The sequence below is a fragment of the Dermacentor variabilis genome, unplaced genomic scaffold (assembly GCF_050947875.1).
Source record: "Dermacentor variabilis isolate Ectoservices unplaced genomic scaffold, ASM5094787v1 scaffold_12, whole genome shotgun sequence".
Taxonomy (NCBI): Eukaryota; Metazoa; Arthropoda; class Arachnida; order Ixodida; family Ixodidae; genus Dermacentor; species Dermacentor variabilis.
In genome coordinates this window covers 40,805,665-40,830,623 of record NW_027460280.1, presented here as the reverse complement: position 1 = coordinate 40,830,623, position 24,959 = coordinate 40,805,665, and the positions used below count along the sequence as shown (strand labels likewise).

Here is a 24,959-nt window from a genome sequence, read left to right as displayed (position 1 = left end):
TTAAGTCAATAAACCGTAAATGCAGACCAAATCTACCGTACTACTGTCCTTTTAATATTGCCAAGCTTAGAGCTGCGTTGAGCTCGTGTATGAGCTCTGCTCCGGGAGTTGACAAAATCATGTATGACATGATTAAAAACCTGCACACTGATACACAGATGACACTTCTGGCACTTTTTAACTCTGGGCTGCTGGATACCTCCCATCTTCGTGGAAAGAAGCTATTGTAGTACTGGTCTTGAAACAAGGCAAGGACCCATCCGACGTTTCAAGTTACAGTCCAATACCACTCTCAAGTTGCTTATGCAAACTCTTCAAGAAAATGATGAATCGTCGTCTTTTACATTTTCCTTGAATCGAATAAAATGCTCGACCCTTATCAGTGCAGCTTCAGAGAGGGTAGGTAGACTGACCAGCTTGTGCGCATTGAGGCAGGCATTCGCGATGCCTTTATCCATAAGCAGTTCTTTCTTTCTGTTTTCTTAGACATGGAAAAGGCATATGACACGACTTGGAGATATGGGATTTTGCAAGACCTCTCAGAACTGGGTATTCGAGGGAATATGCTTAATGTAATTGAAAGTTACCTATCAAACCATACATTTCGCGTTAGGGTGGGCAATGCTCTATCCAGGCCATTTACACAAGAAACTGGGGTGCCGCAAGGAGGGGTATTAAGCTGTACCCTTTTTATAATCAAAATGAATTCCTTGCGCTTATCTATACCGCAGAGCATGTTTTATTCAGTATACGTAGATGACGTACAATTAGGTTTCAAGTCATGTAACCTTTCTATTTGTGAGCAACATGTCCAGCTTGGCTTGAACAAAGTGTGTAAATGGGTAGAGGAAAACGGCTTTAAACTGAATCCTGTTAAAAGTTCATGTGTCCTTTTCACATGAAAAAGAGGCTTATTTGCAGAGCCCAGTGTAGAATTATATGGACAGCACATGCCAGTTGTCACATAACACAAATTTTTAGGAATCATATTAGATTAAAAACTGACCTTCATTTTACACTTAAAGCACCTTAAAGAGAATTGTCTAAGAACAATGAACCTTCTTAAAGTTTTATCACATACAACATGAGGCAGCGACAGGAAGTGTCTGATGAATGTGTACAAAAGTCTTATACGTACACGCTTAGACTATGGGGCCATAGTATATCAATCTGCCAGTCCAAGTGCCTTGAAGATGCTTGACCCTGTTCACCACTTAGGTATCCGCTTGGCGGCCGGTTCCTTCAGGACAAGTCCTGTAGAGAGTCTCTTTGTTGAAGCTAATGAGTGGTCGCTTCATCTTCAGTGGCCGTACTCCAGTTTCATGTACTTTTTAAAAGTGAACGCAAACCACGACCATCCCTCTTATGTAAGCATAAACGACGTGACATCTGCAATGCTGCTTAATAATCAACCTGCAGCTAGAGAACCATTCTCTCTGCGCATTAGAAAGCTTACTGAGGAAATGCAAGTTCCAATTCTTCAGCAAAACCTGATGGTCCCAGCTAAGCCATTGCCGCCATGGCAGTGGAAGCCCATAGAATGCGATACATCATTCGTAGAGGTGGCGAAACATGCCCCAGAGGCACATATTCGAATGCATTTCTTGGAATTTCAATCGAAGTACTCGTGCACGAGTTTTACACTGACGCTTCTAAGTCACATGCCGGCATGTTTTATGCTGCAATCGGACCATCCTTCTCAGAGTCCGATAGACTGCATCCGGAAACAAGCATATTCACCGCGGAAGCTTATGCAATTCTATCTCCTGTTAAACAAATCAAGAAAGCAAAGGTGCACAAAGCCATTATATACACGGACTCTCTAAGCGCAGTAAAAGCCCTAATGTCCCTGTGCAATCATCGAAACCCTGTACTTACCGAGCTTTATTCCGTTATTTTCACATTGTACATGTCTCAGCAGCAAGCCATTATATGTTGGGTACCTGGACATAGGGGCATTGAGGATAATATGCTGGCTGACCAAATTGCCACATCAATTGCATCACAAGATATCCATACTACCACTGCTATACCTGCCTTATATCTAAAGCCTTTCATCCGAAAGAAACTCACAAGCCATTGGCAGCGCTTATGGGATGCTGAAACCAATAATAAGCTTCACTTTATTAAGCCAAAACTAGGTTATTGGCCCTCCGCAACAAAAACATGACGAACAGATGTCCTATTCTGTCGTCTCAGAATAGGACACACATATGCCACGCACAGTTTTCCGCTAACTGGAAATGAACCACCAACCTGCGAGAGATGCGGTGAAAGGCTCACCGTCCTCCACCCCCTCCTGGAGTGTCGGGAAGCCTGAACAGAGAGAAAGAAACACTTTCTGCTTGCATACCGGCAGCACATCCCCCTTCATCCTGTAACGTTTCTTGGTACAGAGCCGTTGTTTGACACCAGAGCAGTCCTAAGTTTCTTAAACGATGTCTTACATGTTGTTAGCTCTATGAATTTGTAGCTGTCACAGTCTCAGGGTGGGAAACACGACGTAAGGAACGTTTGAGTTAAGAAAAGGCTTTATGGGGCATGAGCATAAGAAAAATACATATATCCAGAAAGCACGCGTTGCCAACCCAATGGCAAAACCCTAACATACGACCAACTATATACAAAGCTAATTAATTGGAAATATTGTCTTAAGTCCTCGCACACGACGTATTATGAAGTTGAAAATATTTACATAAAGTCTATCGACGTGGCCACGTCACCTCGTCGTCGCTACTTCCGATGTCATGTCGTTGGGCCCGCTGATGCGTCGTAGACTCAACGTCGCTGTGTCCGACGTTCGGTCCATGGTTGGCATAGTCAGGAGGTCAGGAGGGTGGAGTGACCTAGTTGCCTGGATCGCCTGGTCAACTCCGCAAGCTGCGGATCGTAGCCGCAGGGAATCTGGGAAGTGGCGCCGTCAGCCTGTAGCTGCGGCTTCCGGTGGGAGGTCCACTCAGCTTGCTGGTCGTGGCCACGGCAGCTGAAGAACTGCTTCCACTGGGTTTCCCCCGTCTCCGCGATCCACCCGTCCTGTTCAGCTGCCAGCCCCCTCTACCTGTTTCGTCCAAGAGTGTCCCTTCTCCCGTTGGCCACGTAGCTGCACGTGCACTTTTGCGCTTCTTCTGCTTTCATATTGTATTCTTTTTATTTGTACGCTCTTATTTTCAATCTTTTTTCTTTATTTCTGCCATCGACTCCTCGTGTCTTCTTGTTTTCTTCTTATCTTCTGCTTTTTCTTCTTTCTTTCTTCCTTTATTGGCTCATGACAGTAGCACATCCTCTCTCTGGAGGATGCCGCTGCGATAATATTTTTGCACAGCAAATGCCTTCAGGCCCTTCCGTTTCAAGGGCTCTCTTAAGGCAGTAGTGCGTCTTGCAAACATTTGGCTTCATGTATTTTAAAATACCATCATTCTATCACAATGTATCTTTTGTGTTCTTAGTAGTCCTCATTAGTCATTGCCATAATTTTATTACATATAGCTTTTATGCACTTTACAGAGATCACTTTTAGGCCCCTTTACAGCTACGTCACACCAACCTCTCATAATTCATCTACCCACTGCAAACCCATCAACACTGACTTGGCGCTCTTTGATCATAGTTGGCCCTTGCATCATAAAATAACAAATTCATTCATTCATTCATTAGGAGTATTTTACTAAATCAATCAGTCCTTGATAAAGATAAGTATCTGCAGCCACCAACTTGTCAAAATGGAACTACTGCCCCTTCAAGATATAAGACATTTTTGCACACACAACTGCATACCAGCAATCTTTTTTTTTTCTGTGTACTGTCACACTATGGAATTCGCTGCCCACCGACATCGTGCAGGCAGTATCAGACAACACATTTTTGGATCTTATGCTTCGGACACCTCAGGCATGGCTTAGGCTGGTTACGTAATCATGTGGAAGTCACACCTAAGATCAACTGTATGCTGTGCTATGATACTGAGTGCTCGAGTTTTTTTTTTTTCCCCCACTGCTCAGTGATATTCACACCATTACATTTATGTTTTCTAGGGAAAACACAGGCAAGGCGGCAGATGGAAATTCAAGACGATGGGCAACATGAGAACAAGGTAAAGGAAGGAGGCAACGTTTCGACAAGTCTTTTTTAAGGCTACATATGCTTTCCTCGGCACTGTTTATATATGGGCAGGGTTCTTCTGGGGGGGATTACGCGGGTGGGTGCGGCAACAACCGAAGGTGTTAGCGGCGAGGGCGTAGAATTGAGAATAAAAGGGTGCTGTGCACAAGGCCGATGACACGGCCGTGTGCATAGCACCCCTCTGTTATCTGCTTCGCTGGAGGTACAGAGAATCATACCTCATCTGTAAGTCAAGACATTGCAACCAATAGGCATAAACGTTTCAAAGGGAGTTTAGCATCTATTCGCTATGCTAAATTTCAAGGTATAGGCAACAACACTTAGTTATCTGCATTTGGTTGCTGAGTGTTTTTTTTTCCTCCCTTTCTTTCTCTTTTTATTTATTTATACATTTATTCCTTCTCAATATATATATATATATATATCTCTTTTCACGAAAAGAGACGATAGCCTATGACCTCCAGCGAAGCAGGTAATAGAGGGGTGCTGTGCACACGGCCGTGTCACCGGCCTTCTGTACAGCACCCCTTTATTCTCGATTCTACACCCTCGCAGCTAACACCCACCCGCCCTCTCCCTTTTAGAAGAACCCTACCTATATATACTGTGCCGAGGAAAGCATATGTCGCCTTGAAAAAAACAAGTCCACTTATCAAAACAATGGCTCCCGCTTTTACCTTGTTCTCGTTTTACCCATTCATGTTTTCTAGTATCACAAGGATTGAGCAATGATCAACACATCATGACAAGCAGAGAGCGCTGCATTAATGTCTTACTACGACTTCATTTGTTTAAAACAATGTCAAATTCTTTTTGTGATGTGTTTGAAGGACAAAGCAACAAAAATTATTGTGGTGAACAAAGGGTGCAACGATCATGTACTGTGTGCTCGACTCATGCAGTCACTGATGTTATTACACCGAAAGACCAAATACCTTTTTGCATTGTCAGAAAATTCACACTAGCATTTAAGACTGCGCTACAACTTCGGAGCTAACTGCCTTTAAAGGGCATGCACACCACAAGCACACATGTAAACACATGGTGACTAGCAGAAGACGCAAGGCACCTTTCACTCTATGTATGGTTCAGCCAGTATCCATCAAGTGGCAACTCTGCTTGATCTCGCAGCCAATAGCAAATTTTATGCTTTGAGTACTGGCTGACACATTCTGCAATTACAAAATGCTCTCAAAAGTTATTTAGTGCTAGTTAGTTGTTGTAGTGGTAATTATTGCACAAATTCGAAAGTCCAGTTATTGTATTGGCAATTATTGCACAAATTCCGAAGTCCACTACTGCTATAAATCTTAGTAAGCAATTGTTATCATTTTGTCTCAAATCCCCTCTCTTTAGTAAAATAATCACACACTCATCACTGAAACATTTGGTATATCGCTCTGAAAACCAACAGATAATGAAGCAGAGGAAAGCATAGGAGAAGTTATTTGTGATTTTAACTGAAATGTAGAAATTAGGCAAGGGAAATGAAAATGAAAAAAAAAAAAAAAACTTGCCGCCATTGGGAGCCAAACTTGCATCCTCCTCCGCATTATATGTGCAATACTCTACCAATTGAACCACGGTGATGGCTGGTCCCACATCCACATTCGCGATTGTTCGACAGCTGTTCCCGCTTTCCTGCATCCACACGAACAAAAATCATGACCCCAGTTCCCCTTTTTCTCATTCAACTGGTATAACATTGTCTGGCAATGAATATGCATCTTTACCTGAGCCATCACATTGCTGCAGCAAAGCTCAGGTATCAGCGCATGTCCGCAACTTTTCTTTCTTTAAATTGTAGGTGCTGCATTATTACCAGAAACAGTCAGTTCTGTTGCCACATGATCTTTGTGGTGAAAACTAAAATTGATCTTATTATTTATAGTGATGATGATGGATGATTTTTAATGGCATCTCCTTTGAAATGGGATGGCAACAAATACACACCTGGCCTGTGTGAGCTAGTCAGGTTTTATTGTATATCTGTTGCAATCTAGCATTTTGCCAATCTTGTAAAGTTGATGTATGCCTATAACAACCTCATCCCCATCTCTTCCTTACTTCTTTTTACCCCAACACTCTAACCATTCCTTGCTTATCTCAACCGCTGACCAGTTAGTGTTCCCTTCAACTTGAACCCCTGCCCTTCTGGAAGGTGGACTTTCTACACAGTTCTGGCGTGTGAATATATTGGCATTCCAATGAAGTGCACAGAGTTTGTCTCCAGATTTTTCTGCAGCAGACACAAGCATGGCCCTGTCACGAATATTTGCTCCTGCATGTTTTTGTCTGCAGCCAGCGAGCTGGAGCCTAAATAAGCTAGGCACTGACCTATGTGTTATCGCACAAATTTTCTTTCCCGACGCCTCGCTTGCCGTCTTTGTAGAATTCCATGGATGTTTTGACACAACAGTCGGCAGCAGAATTCTCTACTGCTCAGTTAAGCACATTAAAGGCTCATTTCCTACTTTCATGAAACTGCAGTGGCAATGGCCTGTTTATTTGCATCGACTACAGAAATGTTCTTAAAATTTGCTACAGCAGTACAGTGCATGGTACACTTCTGCTATTTCAAGAAAGCTAGCAATTTCATTCTCCTTGCAGGTCTTTTGGTAAAAGAAATGCTGGCACTTGCCAGTGAGTCTCCCAAGTATAAAGGGATTGCAGGGAACACCTCAGGGGTTGTGTTTTATGCTGTGCCACATCGTGGTGCTGACCTGGGCGACTTCACGACCAGCTTCAAGCTTCTTCTTCTGCCTTCTGTGGAAGTGCAGGAGCTTGAGAAAGGTGGAAACATGCTTCATATCAAATTTTACTAGGGGTGTTTGGATAGTGAACTTTCGTAATCCAATAGGAACATAAAATATTTTCCCATTTATAAGCAAACTGAAATATAAAGTTTATGTGGAGTTCCTTTGGTTAAAAAGCAAGGCTAATATAATTACGTCATTTGATACATGCATGCAATTACATTCGTAATTTTATGTTCATTCAACCAAAGTGGTTGTAAATGATAAACAACTCTTTCAATTAACAGTGCACCATGACAATAACAGTAATGAAATAACAGCATGTCACTACATACGCATAGAATGTTGTACTTGTTGAAGGGGCCAAGTGTGATACTACCACACAGCACGTCGTTTTAAAGGGATGCAAACACGGTAAAATTGGCCAAAATAAATTGCTTCACCTAAATCTAAACAAATTCATATACTATAAGCTGCATAAAAGCCAAGCACTCCTATTGAATGATTGGAAATAATTTATCAGCAGTTATCAGTCTAGCTATTTCGAATAGTAAATTTTCTAAATGAATACAAATGGAATAGCACAATCTATTCTATTCGAAATTTCAAATATTTGCACACCTCTTAATTTTACCATGCCAGCACTCCCAGCCTTCTTTACGACTGAGTCGAGGAAAGCACGAGTAGACAAAATTGATGCCCTAGCCCAAAGCCAACACCTGTGGTTAATTTTCTCCCTTGAATAATTTCAGGCTACAGTTTACTCCCACTTGACATTTAACCACGACTTCTCTGCCTTGAGACTTTGCCCTTGGCAGAATATCTAGTGAAAATGTCAGTTTACGTTGAATTATTACATATTTTCCCGATTCTAATGTGTACCCTTTTTTCCAAGAAAACGGGCCCAAAAATTGTCTGCATGTTAGAATTGGATATGAAACCAAAGCCGCATTTGCACCATTAGCAAGTCTGCTGTCTGAGCCAGTGCCATAGCCACAGTTATCAAAAATAGTGACAGAACAAGGTACTATTGCATAGGTTGGCAGTAACAACACACCACTGTCATTATGAAAGCTAATAGGAAAGAGCAGTTGTTTTACGTGCTAAGCTAGCAACAATGCAGCCACATCATGTGTTTTCAGTGCGTCAAAGTCTTGCATTGCATGGTGAACTGGCAATGTGGTGAGTCTAGGCGTGGGCTGCCGTCACGCTCATGATTGCTAAGCAGAGTCGTTCAAGAAATGCAGCAAATCAAACAAACCAGACCTTACGAAGACCTGCATGTTATGGCCCATAGAAATAAAAAGCAGTGCGAGAGCAACAACCCCGGAAATGAAGTGCAAATAAATTTCCAGTCCGTGAAGGTAAACTCTGCTGGTCTCATCTTTCTTCCGATTGCCAGAATCAAAAGCATGCTACATTTTTCTTGTTGTAATACTGGATCCACATTTGCTTTGGGTGCACATTGTTTTCTACTTTCAGCCTATAAAATCTGTGTGCACGTTAGGTTCAGGGGTGCATTAGAATTGGGTAAATGCTGCTAATAAAGCAGCTGTGTGTGGACATTTTTCTGCCTCTTCTTTGAATCCGACCTGCCAGACAACATCTATTTCGTTGGACCCGTTAACATCAAATTAATATAAGTCAAACTAATTTCTGTCTCAAGCATGGGTCATCTTGTTATGGTGAAAGAGCTTTTCTTCTGTTAAAAAAAATGGAAAGGAAGAAATTTTGCTCACAGATGCTATTTGAGGCGAAGGGAGAGAATTTCTGTTGCATGAAGTTTCCCCACACATAGCAGAGTTTTACATTTCATGTGTTATGCCTCCTGGACGTAACCATCCCCTCTCCAGACTATTTGGTGACTAGATAAACGCGTGAGAGTTGGTGACTAGATAAACGCGTGAAAACGGGTGGATGATTACGGAATATGGTGACTAGCTTTGAATACACATATCATTTGGCACACAAATTTCTGCAGGTCTTTTATTTCACTGAAAATATGAATTATCATCAGAACACTGTTACTTTAAGTTAACAGTATACAGTATAACTAGACTAGTTTTCTATTTCTCAGTTTTCATGATTGTTCACATAAAAGGGACTAACTTATCTATCTTGCAATTTTTTCTTTGCATAGACTCCCCACACCTACTGGAAATTCATGACAAATTTGAAAAGCTGGTGAAGAAATTCAGCATCCCATGCCTTAGTTTTGGAGAAAGTGTAAAAACTCTCCTGGGGTTTCGGATGAGCAAAGTATTGGTGCCCGTGGAGTCTGCTGGTATGTTCCGAATTTCATTGCCTCAGCTATATATATTAAAGGAAGTAGGTCTCCCTAATTTCAGGGAACCAGTGTGAAATGTTGAAAAGTTTAAATGTTTCCTGGCTCCCCCCCCTTTTTTTTAACATACTTTGTTAACTATATGGAACCAATATACATAGTTAACTAGTTGAGGATAGTAAATGTTGACACATGGAGTGCATACACTAGTATAAGGGTCCGCAGTCAGTATGTAGTGGTTTGTTCTGTGGTCTTGGCATAGCTTCTGCATTAGACAGGTAAATTGGAAAAAACACTCATTTAAGCAGCAGCACTTATACTGACCTAATCTGCTGACAGGTTGGTGGTCTTTAATAATGATTTCTATTTGGAGAATGCCTCCCAGATACTTTTTTAAATTTTCTAGCTGTTGCCTACTGTTGCATTGGCAGTGTTGAGTGTCAGCCACTGGCTTAGGTTTGAGCGACTACATTGAGTATAAGTGGTTGCAATAGTTTTGTTTTGAATTGATTATCCTGCACATTTTGCTTGCCAACAGGGTGCCAAGTTCATAGTTCTCATTGGGTGAAATGTTTGTGACAGCATGCCACTTGCCATACAGTTCATATACTGAAGTCCAGGCTGTGCATAACACAATGCAAATGACTTGGGGGGAAAAGCTAAATACTGTGCAGTGAAGAAATTTTTTGTGAATGATAGAGCAACAGCACACCATACAGTCGCTGCCGAAGGAGCATTTCCAGCCATAAATTTATTCAATAAAGATTTTTCTCTGGTTAGCAAGGAAAACAGTATCAGTTTTAACATGTTCACTGCATTGTGGGTCACCGGCGGATCACAGCCAGTGCTCCTCCTACGCGGCAGTGAAGTTATGGGCATTCATCTGCTTGCTGCTGTGGTAACATTATGACACTTGAATGCAGAGGCACGAGGTTATAAATAGCCAGACGAATACTTGTCTAATGTCATATGCTATGACCCACCAGTGACCCACAACACACTCAATGAAAACGTTTTTATGGTGTGTGTGGTGTGACCCACCGGTGACCCGCGTGCGAGAACTCTCCATCTTGTGCTGCCATCTGAGGTTCGAAATTGCAACTAATATATCTTTTTTATTGCACTGGACGTGGGGTGGCGCGCTTGTTTCGAAGAGTGAATCAACGGCACATACCTCAGTTGTGTTGCGCGCAACTCATGCCTTTTATAGGCGCAAAAGAAACAATGCAGAGGAACCAAACAAACTTGGTTTTGGTGGGAAGAATGCACCAGCAACGGCTGATGAGTGAAGTGCTTCAGTGTCAGATGTTCAGCAGTGGACAGACAGTGAAGTCAGGGACAAAGATAGTGTTGATGAACAGTCGCAGACCTCAGCCAGCACGTCGAACGGCGAGTCAGGCCTGCCCGACGATCTTGAGGCGGATGATTCGGGCGATGATACTCTCATTTCTTTCAGACCATCTCTAAAGAAATGGACACCGGCAATGACCATTTCACCTAGTGTGACACCACACTCTAGGCCACCCACTATCATTCAGTTGCCATCTAGCCATGATGCCCCAACTTTATACGCAATGTTTATTACGGATGATATCTGGCAAATGATAGTCGATGAAACAAACAGGTTTGCACAACAAGTGTTGGAGTCAGCTACTCCCAGATCTAAATCACGGTTGAAGAATTGAACGGAAACCAATGTCCAAGAAATCAAAATATTTGTTGGAATACTGATTTGTATTGGTCTCTTCCATCTTCCTACTCTAAGTCACTACTCGGCAAAGGGAGACCTGTATGGCATTGAAATCATTCATCAAAATATGAGCTGTGACCGCGTTTTCTTGCTTTTGTGGTTCTGGCATTTTGTGGACAATGAACTGCTTGCAGAATTGCAGGGTCGTGTCTCTGGTAGAGAAATTGAACCAAAATTTTGCCGCTGTGCTTGAGCCAGGAAAGGAGGTCGTGATAGATGAAACAATGGTGCCATGGCATTGCCGACTTTTGTTCAGGCAGTACATTCCAGGAAAAGCCCATAAGTACGGAGTCAAGCTCTTCAAGACATGTACAAAGGACGATTATTGCATGCTAAAAGTCAATGTATGTGCTGGAAAGTCTGGTCAACAAGTTGGCGTTGGACCAGCCGAACATGTACGTTTTAAACTCATGAAAAATTACAAGGAAGTCGGGCGCATGCTGTATTTAGACAACTTCTACACGAGTTTGCCGCTCGCTTTTTGCGTTCTAAAGGAAGACACTTTCATTTGCGGTACAGTTCGCTCAACGAGAAAAGAACTGCCAAAAGATGTCACTGAAACTAAGGTAGTGAAAGGCAGTGTGACCGGACTTCAGTCCAAGGATGGAGTGAAGGTACTGAAGTGGATGGACAAGAGGCCCGTTCTGACACTCACATCTGTTGCGAAACATGAGGCAACATTGGTGAACAGCGGGAAGAAAACAAGGGATGGCACAACGACCACGAAACCTCGGGCCGTTCTTGATCATAACTCAGAAAAAAAAGCAGGGAGTATCGCGACCAAATGGTGTCATACTACAGCTGCCTTAGAAAAGGTAACAGTTGATTTGCTTGTTGAAAGTGCCATCGTAAATGCATGGAACATTCGTGCCATGCTTGAAGGAAACTGTACACGAATTATAAAATTTCGAGAAAAAATGGCTCATTCACTGTTCGGCCCCCATCAAGACATCATGGAAGAAACTCTCGGGAGAAAGCGCGTCTACATACTCGAAAAGCTGACGGGCCAGCATGCAACACTCCATGGCACTGCACTGGCTGCTATGCGGCCATCAGTACCAGCAACAGCCCAAACAGCGCTAGGGTGAGAGTGAGAAAAGTGACCACATTCTGCGGAGAATGTCCTGGCAAGCCATTCATCTGTTCCTAAGCACAAGTAAGCTGAGAAGTAGCTAGCTTCAACTGTAACATGAGTAGGATTTAAACTTGAAAACATGGTTAATTTTTCTACTAAATGTTAACTTTTCTCCAACTAACAAATATTTCTAACTCAGGAACTGACTTAAATAAATTATGGAGTTTTACGTGCCAAAACCACTTTCTGATTATGAGGCACGCCGTAGTGGAGGACTCCGGAAATTTCGACCACCTGGGGTTCTTTAACGTGCACCTAAATCTAAGTACACGGGTGTTTTCGCATTTCGTCCCCATCGAAATGCGGCCGCCGTGGCCGGGATTCGATCCCGCGACCTTGTGCTCAGCAGCCTAACACCATAGCCACTGAGCAACCACGGCGGGTGAGGAACTGACTTCTTGTCTTTTCTGGTGGCAAGCACTTTGTAGTTCAACATAGGTTCGTGCTGAAAAGACGGAAAATAACTTCGCATCTTTCAAATAAGTGCACCAAACAGCAGCCGCAAAGGTGGCAGCGTCATCTTTTTTGGGGCAAAAGAAGAGGCATAGCCGCATGTCCCACTGGTGAGTCACGGCACACCTGGGGGATATACCGAATGGCGCACTGGTGGGTCACTTTGCACGTAAAACGAGACCTAGAGAAAGTGTGCCGCAAGACGTGTTAAAAGGAGTGCTGACAAAAAATTTTGATCTGTTTTTTTTCTGCTTTAACAAGTAGTTAATGACTCAGTAATCAAGGCATGAAACCTCATTTACTTCAGAGCACAACAGGTAATTATTTGGAGTCTTGTTTGTAGCGACCAGTCCAAGCTTCAGTTTCAGAGAGCAACGAGATGGGCCAAAGAAGAAATGTAAACACAGCTGGGCACGTGATCGCAAAAACATCCGACGTATGCTCTGTCAGGCACACTGGTGCGCAAGCTTCGTGTTGCTAGTTCATCGGCTACGCCTGCACGTGCTTTGCAATGTCCTCGTCACCATTGTCGTCGTCCTCGTTTTCGTCATCCAGCGGTGACGATTTCCTGCAGGCGGGGGTCGTCGCCGTATTAGACGTGGCCAATCACTTTTGATTCGACCCACTAAAAAGCAGCGACTCGGATATTGCAGCCAGTGACAGTGAGGACGAACCTCAAGACCCTCACATCAGCCATATTCAATGGTAAGACACGACAAACCAGCGTTGAACGACAAAAACTGCTGCTTGATTCTGCAGTTGCAGCAACACCAAGTGTGTCCCACTACAAGCAACAACTGAGAAGAGCACTTGCAATCAGCATGGCAGCCAACGAAAATTTGTGACGTAGTGTTTTCTCTGTTGTTTACAATGCTTCCTTGACGTCGATGTCGTGTGGTGCAGCGTTTTGTGGTTGGCTGCAGGCACATACTTTAAAATTGATTTGAAATATGTTCTAAGCTACATTCACCATTGATATGTTACAGACAGTGTGTGTCCACGTTAGTCAATTTCATGCGTTATCGCCACTTCAATATTTTGTGTCAGTACTCCTTTAAAAAATAAAATGAAGTAGTTTATGCAGGCAATTCCAAAAGCATTAGCATGGCAAGTTGCCAACTTTGCTCTGGTTAACTAGTTTAAGAAGTGCAATGAACAATTGATCACTAATCTTAACAAGTGAGGCAGCACATGCTGTGATGTATTCTTCATACTAGTTATATGACTTCAGATCTATCAAGGGACGGCTGGTATTACACCACTGTGCAAAGTAGAATTGGAAGGGTGTTCTACAGTTAGCACAAATTTTGTTTTCCTAGGAGAGAAACACATAACAGCACTTGGCTTAGGCGCACAAATTGTGTTTCATTCAACTGGTAAGGACTTTTTTTTTGCATTGCTTTCATTTCAGACCCTGGATTTGGAGACTTTTTTGTTGTGGACACTAGTCACTTGGATATCTGCAAGCCACATCGATGGTCATCGTTTAGCTACCAGCTGCTGTTGGATTTCTTAGACCATGCATTTGCCTCCATCAGCCAGGATGCCTACTGGGCTGCACACAACCCAACCCTAACTCGACTGCGTCAGCTGGAACTGTATTTTGAGACAGGCGTGTTCCAATTCTAAGACACTGAATGGTGCCTCTTGTGAGGAATGCCACAGAGCGTTTTTAATTGGAAAAGAGATTGCTCTTGCATGTGCACAAAACCTAAATCTGGCTCGACTGTGTCGGCTGGAACTGTATTTTGAGACTGCAATGTTCCAGTTCTAAGATGCTGATTGGTGCCCCTTGCGAGGACAGTTTTAGGATTTCTGCAGGGAATCTTGTTGTGATTAAGGGAGATTACTCTTGAACGTGTACAGCATATATGAATTTAAAACGCAGTCTTCCTCCACAACTTCTCATTAATGTGAGCTTCATCACCCTTTCCCCATTTACTGGGACAGCAAACTGTAGCATACATTTCAAGCAGTTTTATCTGTCGTGCAGTGTTAATCCTAGTTTGAGAGACTGCAGACTGCGTGAGGACTGATGTCTTGTTATCATTAATAATGGGAAAATGAGACATCCACCCAAACGTAGCCAAGTGCTACAAAGGAAACATTTCCTTTGTAGCACTTCGCTACGTTTGGGTGGATGTCTCATTTTCCCTTTGTTAATTACTTCTCTTCACCTTGCAAGTTTCCGTAGAACTATTACGTCAAAGTCTTTTTAAGTTGTCTGCGGCATTTTAAGGGTTCGAAACGGTCCATGTAGTGTGCCAAGTATAGCAGTGTGGGCAATTTGTTTTGTTTGAGACATAAGCTTTACAATATTTATCAGTCCATGTTCATGTCCATAGCTATATGCATGTAGTGCTAGCAACTTTATCGCATGCAGTGTGGTAATGCTTCATGCATTCAACTTCATTTTTGAAAACTGCTATTTTTAATGTGCCCGCGTTTTTTTTTTCTTCAAAACAGTGTAATGTATGGCTAAGTGAAGCAGTCGCGCTTTGTAGATGTGCCACTTGTACTGACCTTACAATTCATCTTTCATTCCAATTAATTTAGTAACAATGTGGATCTGTTCATAGTGGAGAGAAACCTAGAGCATCACTAACAAATGTCACAAATTTCTTAAGTGGAGAATCGAATTTTGTGAATAAAAATGTCTCGTGTAGAATCACTGGGTGGTGGTTAATATTTAAGCGGGACTATTTGTTTGATATGGTTACGGCATGCAGGTTCAATTCTAATTTTTTGCATGGTAGTCTCAGACTAGCCAATGGAAGAAAAAAAAAAGATTCAACATTTATTTTTTGCACATGGTTCACATTATTGATATGCACAAAGAACATCTTGCTTCAGCTGAGATTTCGTTAATATTAGGTGCCATCATTGGGCCATAGGAACGAATGGCTGGATTAGGCAGAAACGTTGGTTTTACCCCCTTCAGTTACCAACTTCATGAGGCTTCCGCTGACTGGTCTCTCCTGACCAGTAGTCCATTTGAAGAACAACCTGGGTAAAAAACATTTCTACTGTTAAAAAAAACTGCAATGCATCAGCTCAAAAATATATCCAGAGCTACTGTACTTCCGTAAGAGGGTTTAAAAGGCCCCTCACTAGGTTTGGGCATAGCAAAAAGACTAGTGGGGCATGTACACCACGAGTGGAAATCGTGTCTGCAAGTATCAAATAGTTCCATGGCATGAAAACAGCTAAAATTTAAAACAGCAGTATATGCACTCTTCCTTTCGGGGGAGCCCCGCCCCGCTAGAGAGAGCGTAGGCTACATGTAGAAATGCCTTTAATATATAGCACATGATCTCAATAAATTGTCTCAATGGTGGAATTACATTCCTGGGAATGCACCATGCAGCAAAAAGAGGCTGGGCTCCTGACAAACATGACATGGTCCCTAGGCTCCAGAACACAGGGTAGAAATTTTGCTTACGGATGCTAGTTGAAGCAGAAGGAGAGTGTGAATACACTGGCAGTCAACCTTGCCTCCTGGCAGTATAGCAACAACATATCAATTTCTCCTATCTCCTCTCATAATGTGCCAATTTGAAAAATTATTGCTTTAATATGCTCCCTAGACAGCGCCCTACAACTTGCTGTGTACTATAACCAAAATGTGCAATGGGACCTGGTGAAAGGGGCCTTTTAAATGCATTGGCAAACAATTGCACTTGTATTAGCAACAGAAAGCAACTTTCGGAGGCTACACACTGGTTGCACTTTTTCTCAGCAAATTGGTGCAAGGGCAAAAGCAGATTTAGTGATGCAGTCGAACGTAAACATAACCAGCCAATACACAGTTCCACATCAAGGAAAAACTTGTTCACCTGTATTTCTGACCATGCATATACTTCAACGAAAAATAAAAAAGATGTTGAGTAAAGAAATTAGTAATTGGTTTACCGAACTATTCACAAGTACCACATTAATTTTCCTCAGCCTAAATTAGAAATTTGAGGCATCGAACTCGGCATAGCAAAAATGTTATGTTGCCCATTAAAGAGAATGAATTTCAGAGTAATGGAATTTTTTCACTGCCTCAGACGCTACCATGAGAATACATACTTTATGTAAAGGAACCCTAAAGCAATTTGGAAGACTACGTAAGAGTTCAATTATTAAAAATTTAAATTAGATTGAAGTATTTTACGTTCCAAAACCACGATCTGATTATTAGGCATGCCGTAGAAGAAGACTAAAAAAATTTTGACCAACTGGGCTTCTTTAATGTGCACCTAAATCTAAATACACGGGTGTTTTTACATTTCGCCCCCATTGAAACGTGGCCACCATGGCCGTGGTTCGATTCCGCAACCTTGTACTTAGCAGCCCAATACCATAGCCACTAAGCAACCACGGCGGGTACGAGTTCATTTATTATTTGACTGGAAAGCTGGAACCCACCTGAACAACACAGTTACAAAAGATGGGTTCCTTGGGAAAGATTTGCTTGAATTATCTCATGAGAAGTGCACAATTCTTAAATGTTTTGTGAACCAGCCACCGCAAAGATTTCTGTAGAACTTGTTTCAGAGGGCATGTGCAAATTCACTACTGCCTCTGCCAGCCTTAATGTAGAATCTGCACACAACATCATTCAGGCAATCCATCTCATTAGCTTGGACATTTATTAGCTTGCGAAAGAATGAAAAAGCAGGACCCGAATTTGGGTGTCTGATCGTCTAATCAAGGTTTATTCTCACCATTATGATGGCTCTGAGGATAAGGACTAGTACCAAAAAAATAATTTCATATTCGAACTAAAAAAATCTGTATTTGAAACTGTTTTAATATTCGGTTGGATACGAATATCCCAATCAAATCGAACATATTGCTGGCTGTGTGGGAGCAAACATGGTTCTTAGAATTTGGTCCTATCTAGGAATATCGTGGCAATATTGTACTGAATTTTGTGCTGCTGGTGAAATTTCACCTGTAAAGCACACTTAGCCACTAAACGTCCGAACTATGCAGGACAGCGAGGGGTGCCTTTGTTTTTCCTCTCTCTCTTTTTTGTCAGCACCACCCCCAATTCTGAGTTTATTGCTTGAAAGCAAGTGCAATGAGTGACGATTGGCAGAGGGTCAAATGCCTCCGAGTTTATGGGAATTTTATGCGGTATATTAAGGCATAGGTTGGCGAAGACAGCTAATGGGAATTACTCAATTTTCCAAGTTAACATGAGCCAAATGCACAATGTTAATATAATGGCTTACTAGTGTAGTTTTGTAACATTTACAATGTAATTGCAATGTTCCATCATATGAAATTAAGCTAACTCGATTCAGTTCAACTCAATTCAATATTCGATTCAGTATTTGAAGCTTAAGTATTAGTGTTCGAAAATTTTTATATTTGCAAACCCCTAAAAAAATTTTTGTTAATGGCAAATTTTTTGGAAACCACTCTAGACGGGACCTGCTTCCAGAACTGCAGCAGCAATCCACACAAGATAATAAAAAAATAAAATGCGTTACAATGTTCACTGCCAGTTTTGTTCATCGAAAAGAAAAACCTTTGAACCCCCCCCAACTCATCACTTCCCATCACTTCCATCAGTCCACAAGGGGTCCCCGACATATCCATGGCCCAGAACCACTGCACAAATGACATTAGACGAGCACCCATGTATGCCCCGGCACACATACGCAGGTTGTTCCACATGGATGCATCGCCTATCACGCTATGCTATGTCCACTGTTGCAGCTGCATTACGAGTAATTAGTTCACATTACGAAAGTAAAATACATAATTTCCCCCTAAGGTATCAAAAGCTGCCCGCTCGCAGCATGTTTGTGCAAGTATGGTAGTTTAACAACATGCCACTGACCTTTCTTAAAAAGGTTGTGAAACGTTTGAGCATTTTATTAATTTGTTATTGCAAGTTTATTAGCTTGTTCAGAAGCTATTATGTTCAGGCACTTACTCAGCCACAAAGCTCAGCGGAGTCCAAGAGGAGAAGTCGGCCTTGGGCATGAACTTTCGGTTCATTGGAGTGTCCAGGGTCACGGGGAGTATAGCCACTACAGTTGCCCCTTGTGGCAGCCCACTCTTGTCACCGGCAAGGCTCTGCACAAGGTGGTGCACAGCTGCCTTTGCCATGCCATAACCAATCATGCCTGGGAAAGGAAAGGCCAGAAGCTCATTTAAGCCTTTTGATAATTGATCAGCCTTTACAGCAAAAAGCTACACTTGTGTAGTATGACAGGTGCTTTAGTGGAGAGTGCTGGATTCAGCTGGTAAGCCTGAGATTCTTTTACTGTGCACCAAATATGAGCACAGAAGCATTTTCGCTGACTGTCCCCATTTCAATGCAGCTGCCTGACTGGGGAGTGAACCTGCAACCCCACGCTTGGCAGCCGAGCACCAGATTTATACACGCCAATAAAGTAATTGTGTAAGCTCTCTAAGCAAGCTGGCTAAGTCGTGCAGCCTTAATTTATGTTGCAGCCTTCATGTGTTTTGTCAAGTATTTCATTTATTTATCGTAAAGGCCCCATTCATGGCATTGTATAGGAAGGGTATTAAAATCCTAATAATTTAATCATATATGCAGTATAGTATAATTAATGCACATCACAAATAATATAAAATATAGAAGGCCATACAACACAAATGTAAACGCAAAATTTCTCAATCAGTCTAGCATTGTACAGTAAATAAATAGTAAGGGCATTTGCACAGGTGGCTAAAAGTAAGACTGCTAGCTGAGCTTCTGCAGAAGGTTGGTCTGCGTGCTCTTGTGCGAATGGAAACGCCACATGAGGAGCAACATTTCTAATAAGTTGTACCTAAGCCATTGAAATGCTGATGAATAATCACTACCCATTGTGGCAATAAAATTAAGTTGCCCTCGATATTAGTGGATATTAGTGGAACAATGTGCACTTCTGAGCATGCACCCACATTTGAGGCAACGTTCAGGAGCTTGGATGCTGAAGTGGAAAATGAGAACCCGACCAGAAGCTCCTTTGTCAACACTGCTGCTGTCATTTAAAAATTTCATAGCCGAGCCGACCAAACAGCAAATTTCGCATTGTTTGATTTAGGAAGTGCTAGGAGCACTGGAGCCTAGCTTTGATTATACCTGTCAAAATTATTTTTCAAGGCTCCCTATTGTGGCAAAAAATTGCCAAATCTGACAAAGTTCAATATGGTGCATCATGTTGCTCATGGAAAATTTTTGGCAGCAATGTTTCACGTGTCATAAAGATGATCAAATTGACTTCTGGACTAGTAAGGAAAGCGTTAATATCATATTTAGGGGAAAATTTCATAATGAAAATTTGTAAGTTAGTACCCAACTGCATGAGCAACAGTTCTTTTTGGCCCTGTACAAAAATGATGCAGTTAAACCTCAATATAACGAAATTCTCGGTATAACAAAATATTTAACTTTTTTATAACCTCTTGTCCACAGAACACCATGTATTTATGACCTTAATACAACAGTATGTTTGTATGCCATTTTCAGTATAACGAAATTTCACTGCAGCTGCAAAGGAATGCCAAGACAATAAATGGAGACTTCCCCGAATGCGGATGGTCAAATGAGTGAATTACAAGCAGCTGTTTGCAAACGCACCTCTCAAATCACGCCCTGTGCAACGTGAGTGACCGCCGAAGTCGAGCCACATCATGTTCTGTGCAAAGCCCAAGTCCAAGTTGGCGTGCGTCTGGGCCGTGGCTGCACGTGGCTTTAAACGCAGCTGAGCGCATAGCAGCCGCACACCCTGCTTCAGAGCTAATCTGCTGCGTATGCAAAGAGTGGGCATGCCGAAATGGCATGGCACCATGTAAGCTGTCTTATCACGCGTTTAGTATTGGAGGTTGCATAACATTAAGAGACAGAAAGAGAGCGGTTTGGATCAGAGAGCAAACGGGTATAGCCGATATTCTAATTGACATTAAGAGGAAAAAAAATGGAGCTGGGCAGGTCACGTAATGCACAGGTTAGATAACCGTTTGGACTATTAGGGTGACAGAATGGGTACCAAGAGAAGGGAAGTGCAGTCGAGAACGGCAGAAGACTAGGTGGGGCGATGAAATTAGGAAATTTGCAGGCGCTGGTTGGAATCGATTGGCGCAGGACAGGGGTAATTGAAAATTGCAGGGAGAGGCCTTCGTCCTGCAGTGGGCATAAAATAGGCTGATGATGATGATGAATCTCAAGTTTCGGTGGCCCGTTAGAGTGAGAGGCAGACTAAGCATTCACTGCCGGTGCTTTTCCTGATAGCATCGTCCCAGTGCGGGCGACGTTATTGAGAAAATTTGATATAAAGAAGCAAATTGCCCATTTTACCGACTTCATTATATAGAGGTTTAACTGGACTTTGTTATTCCTCACCTTTTATGAATGGTTCATTTTTCCCAAGTTTACAGTCTAGGCAAGAAGTATGTTACGAAGCAGATTAAAAAAAATTTAATGAGAATGTTGACAACCTTCAAACTATCATTAGAGGTTTCCAAGAGTTACCGAATTGGCCAAAATTAATGCAGTACACAAATGTGAGACCTATGAGAATTCTTTTTCATAATTTCATAAAATGGAATTTTCGCTCTATGCTCAGCAGTAAATTCTGTATTAAGCTTTTGATACAAATAGGAAAAAGATTGTGCAATTGAAATAGGAATGCAGCAAGTTGACATAACATCAACACGGCAAAATACATTATAGCCACAGAGAAACCTTATTTCACCATACCTTATGCAAATTAAAGCTGGTAGCAGCTGACGAATTAAACACTAATGTGAAACGTGATAAAGCTGCCCAGTTGCATCTTGTTTGCATTATTTACAAAGTAATGCAGTGTTAGATTCACCTTACATTTTTTCCCTTTATTTCTTTAATGTTATAAAAATATTTTCGTCAATACTGTACTAATTTATACCCGTGACACACAGGCACTCTGAAGTCCTTTGAACTAAGAGACAAGTCTCGCAGTGAACTTTTATTGCAACCATACTTTCAAACATGTGCAACTGGCCCCATTGCAGTTGTCGCAATCGTTGCACCACCATACTGGCCTTGGGCAGCTTCGTCCGCCTGTTTTTTTAGCCATCCAGTTTCCTTGACGCTTTCTTTTGTTTTGCATTGACCAGGTGCAAAATATTCTGCGTTTTGTCAGTTTCACTTTAAACAAGCAGTTCCTTCTGTTTTGCTGCAGCACTTACTGAAAACATATAAAAGAGACCATGCCATACCGTGTCTCATTGGTGAAACTCTTGTTCATAAGGGGTCCTTCAGCGCAAAGTAAAGGGGTTCGTTGGCGTGTCAGTTGGACACACAAGTTCGTCAGTGTGTCAGGAATATTATATTATGAAACGTGCCTAAACATTTTTTCCTTTTCCTCATTGATAAATTCAGATCTTCTGTAGCACTGCATTATTAAATGAAGATTAGCAGAGAACTTGCAAGGAGAAACAACTTTCTCATGAAATCATGTATATTAATATCTAGAGACAAAAACTAAAGAAAATGTTGCTACAAACCCGGCGTGGATTCAAGAGCAGCCTTGGCTCCAGTCAGTGCAAGCAGACCACCATCTTTCAAGTGCTTTGATGCAAGACTGGAAGCTATCACTGATGTCCAAACACTGGATTTCCAAAGAGAATCACAGTTCTTCACATAATCTGTAATTTAAAGAAAGGTAGCTTCAGTGGCAATGCAAATACAACATTTGAGCAATGATAAGATAAAAAAAATTAAATTATGGGGTTTTACGTGCCAAAACCACTTTCTGATTACGAGGCACGCCGTAGTGGAGGACTCCGGAAATTTCGACCATTTGGGGTTCTTTAACGTGCACCTAAACAGAAGTGTTTTCGCATTTCGCCCCCATCGAAATGTGGCCGCCGTGGCCGGGATTCGATCCCGTGACCTCGTGCTTAGCAGCCCAACACCATAGCCACTAAGCAACCACGGCGGGTAATGATAACATTCTAAAAACTGTATGGCTTTCACTCAGCTGCCAAATTGTGGATTCCTGGCATGTCCTTTTAAGCTAATACCCTTGCGGTAAGCAAATTTGCCAGTTGTATTGGCAATACAAGCTTGAACCATGCGCCAACAAACCCTCTTCTTCGAGTGACTGACGGGGGTACAACATTCCCAAGAAACACAGGGACATCGTAGTGGAGAGGTCCAGATTAATTTCGGCAACCTTGGTTCCTTAGCGTGCACCAAATGATGGATACATCAGTGTTTTTGCATCTGCTCCCATCAGATTGCAGCCTCCGTGGCCTGGAATTGAACTTGGAACCTCATTCTAGCTCAGCAGCAGTTACGTCACTGCCACTGAGCTAGTGGCAGGACACCCTGCCTTTACAGACAGTGCCAATTTTCTTCACTACTTTATATTCACAATAAAATTTCAAAATCAAAGGTCAGCAAACAATCTGCAAGTGTGAATGGTGCAAATATTATGAGAACTATTTATTCGTAATTTTTCGAACCTCAACAACAGTTTGCTCACACTGGGCACTGACTTTTCTGGTACTTGCATATTAAACAAAAAGTGAAAGGCTCGTTTCAGGGCTTTCAATCTAAATAACATGGCTGATTGGACGTGTCAGTAAGACACGACAAAAAACTTGAAGTGCACAACCAGACAAGGACGGTGAAAGAAGGTGACACACATGAGAGCTTGTGTGTCTCAGTCTTGTTTCACTGTTACCTAGTTGTGCTCTTAAACTTTTCGTTCAATCTAAATTAACATGAAAGTTAACTATTCACATAGTGAAAATTAGGAGAACGAATCTTAAGGATAACTACTCCTTAGAGTTAAAGCTTAGTAATGAAATAGCTCAAAGCTTTATAGCTTCATGGAAATCCTTTGTTTGACAAACTTGTGCCAATTTGAGGCAAAAATCCAACACCTTGGCAATATCAGGCTTTCTTATCACCCACTGGCCAAATCAGGTGATGACATAGGGTGAACACCACTTGGACCACTGGCGAAGTGCAACACAAGGAATTGCATTGGAATAGAATCATTACATATAATCCTAACTGACAGTAGCTGCTCCATGATCTCGTATAGAATAGCAGACCTTTATGGGACCCAAGTAAGTTTTGACAAAGTTTACTTCCGAAAAAAAAAAAAAAAATGTTGCAGAAATCCAGCATGCTGAAATGCCATGCCACAGTATCTTAACATTTCGAAGTAAATACACGATGCAGTGTACACTGGAAAAAAAAAGTGCAAACATTCCATTGCGCCAGTTATTGCAAAGTTACTTGAGAATCATTTTTCAAATGGAACATTTTATCGGTCTGCCAACGTGGTTACAGTCCATGCCAAAGGTATGTTTGATCATGTAACCAAAAATTATCTACATTGGCATTTTAGTGCTCATCGAAAGCCTCCTAAACTTATGAGCCTCAACAAGCTTTTTTTTTTTTTTCTTAAGTTGCATGGTTGAACAGCTACAGCCAAATCGATCATGGCAATGTCAAAAGAAAAGCCTCAACAGCGCAACTTGCCAGCAGAAGCTGCGTTTCCCCCAGCCCAGCCGCCGGCTACGCAAATGAGAGCATCGATCTTGTCATCCTGCAGCACTTTGGCGACTCCTTGAAGCACTAGCTCATGCTGGCTTGTCCATGCGTCACAAGACTGGACCACCACATTTGCGTCAGCTTCTTCGTTCGGAAAGTGATCCACGGACGCAACCCACTGCACAGAACGCATTAAGTTGAAATACCGCACATGAAAACGATAATTATAATTTGACTACGTCAAAAACACGCATGTTAAAGAGGAATGAAAGCAAGGCGGGTCCAGAATGTGGAAGGCATGCTGAAAAATACCGCATTAACGCTACAAGGCTCATGTGAATGAACTATATTAAACTTTTCCTACACGCACCGGATGCTTCGAAAGCACCTGTTGCGTGCATGCAGAAACTTTTACAAAGTGGGCGCTAAAACCGCCAATGAAATTTTAATTTTTGCAAGGTCGCCAAAAACAGAAACACAATCCCTTCACAAGGCGATACGAGTACAAGACCTTGAAATGTCTAGACGTCGCCGCTGATAAAGACCAACCGCCGAAAGAATCCGCGAATAGTAGGATTTGAACATGCGCTGCTCACCCACTGTTTCTGCCTAAAAAAAGAGACAATCGCGCTTCCAAGCGCTCCTTTTCCTCCGTAGACAACTACACGACCTGCCGTTGCCATCGTTTCTCGAGGAATGTCGAGCTAATTACTCTGAGGACAAGACGGGAAAGGACGTGACCACACTCTCAGAGCACAAGGAATTCCTTTGAGCGACTGACTGGACTGACGGCCCTGCCGGCGTATCGGCACTCGGCGGATAGCGATTACGACGACCGTTGCGACCCCAGCTGTGCCTTGCTATCTGTCCGCAAATTACTGTTACATTACACCCGCAGTAACAATAAATGCATACTTCGGGCGGATACACCCATCTTGCTCGAAAAAACGCCACTG

General features: G+C 42.2%; 2 protein-coding genes across 5 annotated transcripts in view; one reads left to right on the top strand and one right to left on the bottom strand.

The window, feature by feature from the left end:
* LOC142565894 (protein SERAC1-like) overlaps positions 1 to 15,165 on the top strand; it is a 43,956-nt gene extending 28,791 nt beyond the window's left edge. For 2 of the 4 annotated variants that reach the window (XM_075676477.1, XM_075676475.1), the window contains exons 11-13: positions 6,730 to 6,912; positions 9,016 to 9,159; positions 13,909 to 15,165. In XM_075676477.1, the coding sequence (XP_075532592.1) occupies positions 6,730 to 6,912; positions 9,016 to 9,159; positions 13,909 to 14,126 (545 nt within the window). In that variant the 3' untranslated portion in view covers positions 14,127 to 15,165. Of the gene's footprint in view, positions 1 to 6,729; positions 6,913 to 9,015; positions 9,160 to 13,071; positions 13,203 to 13,908 lie in introns of all 4 variants that reach the window. The other 2 variants (XM_075676478.1, XM_075676479.1) reach the window with 2 other exon arrangements.
* A 103-nt stretch (positions 15,166 to 15,268) lies between these two features.
* Positions 15,269 to 24,907, bottom strand: Dhpr (dihydropteridine reductase). Its single transcript, XM_075676480.1, has 5 exons — positions 24,600 to 24,907; positions 23,992 to 24,181; positions 21,999 to 22,139; positions 18,433 to 18,625; positions 15,269 to 15,503 (listed from the first exon to the last, which is right to left on the bottom strand). The coding sequence occupies exons 1-5, from the start codon at positions 24,684 to 24,686 to the stop codon at positions 15,407 to 15,409; spliced, it is 708 nt and encodes a 235-aa protein (XP_075532595.1). The 5' UTR covers positions 24,687 to 24,907; the 3' UTR covers positions 15,269 to 15,406.
* Positions 24,908 to 24,959: the final 52 nt, after the last annotated feature.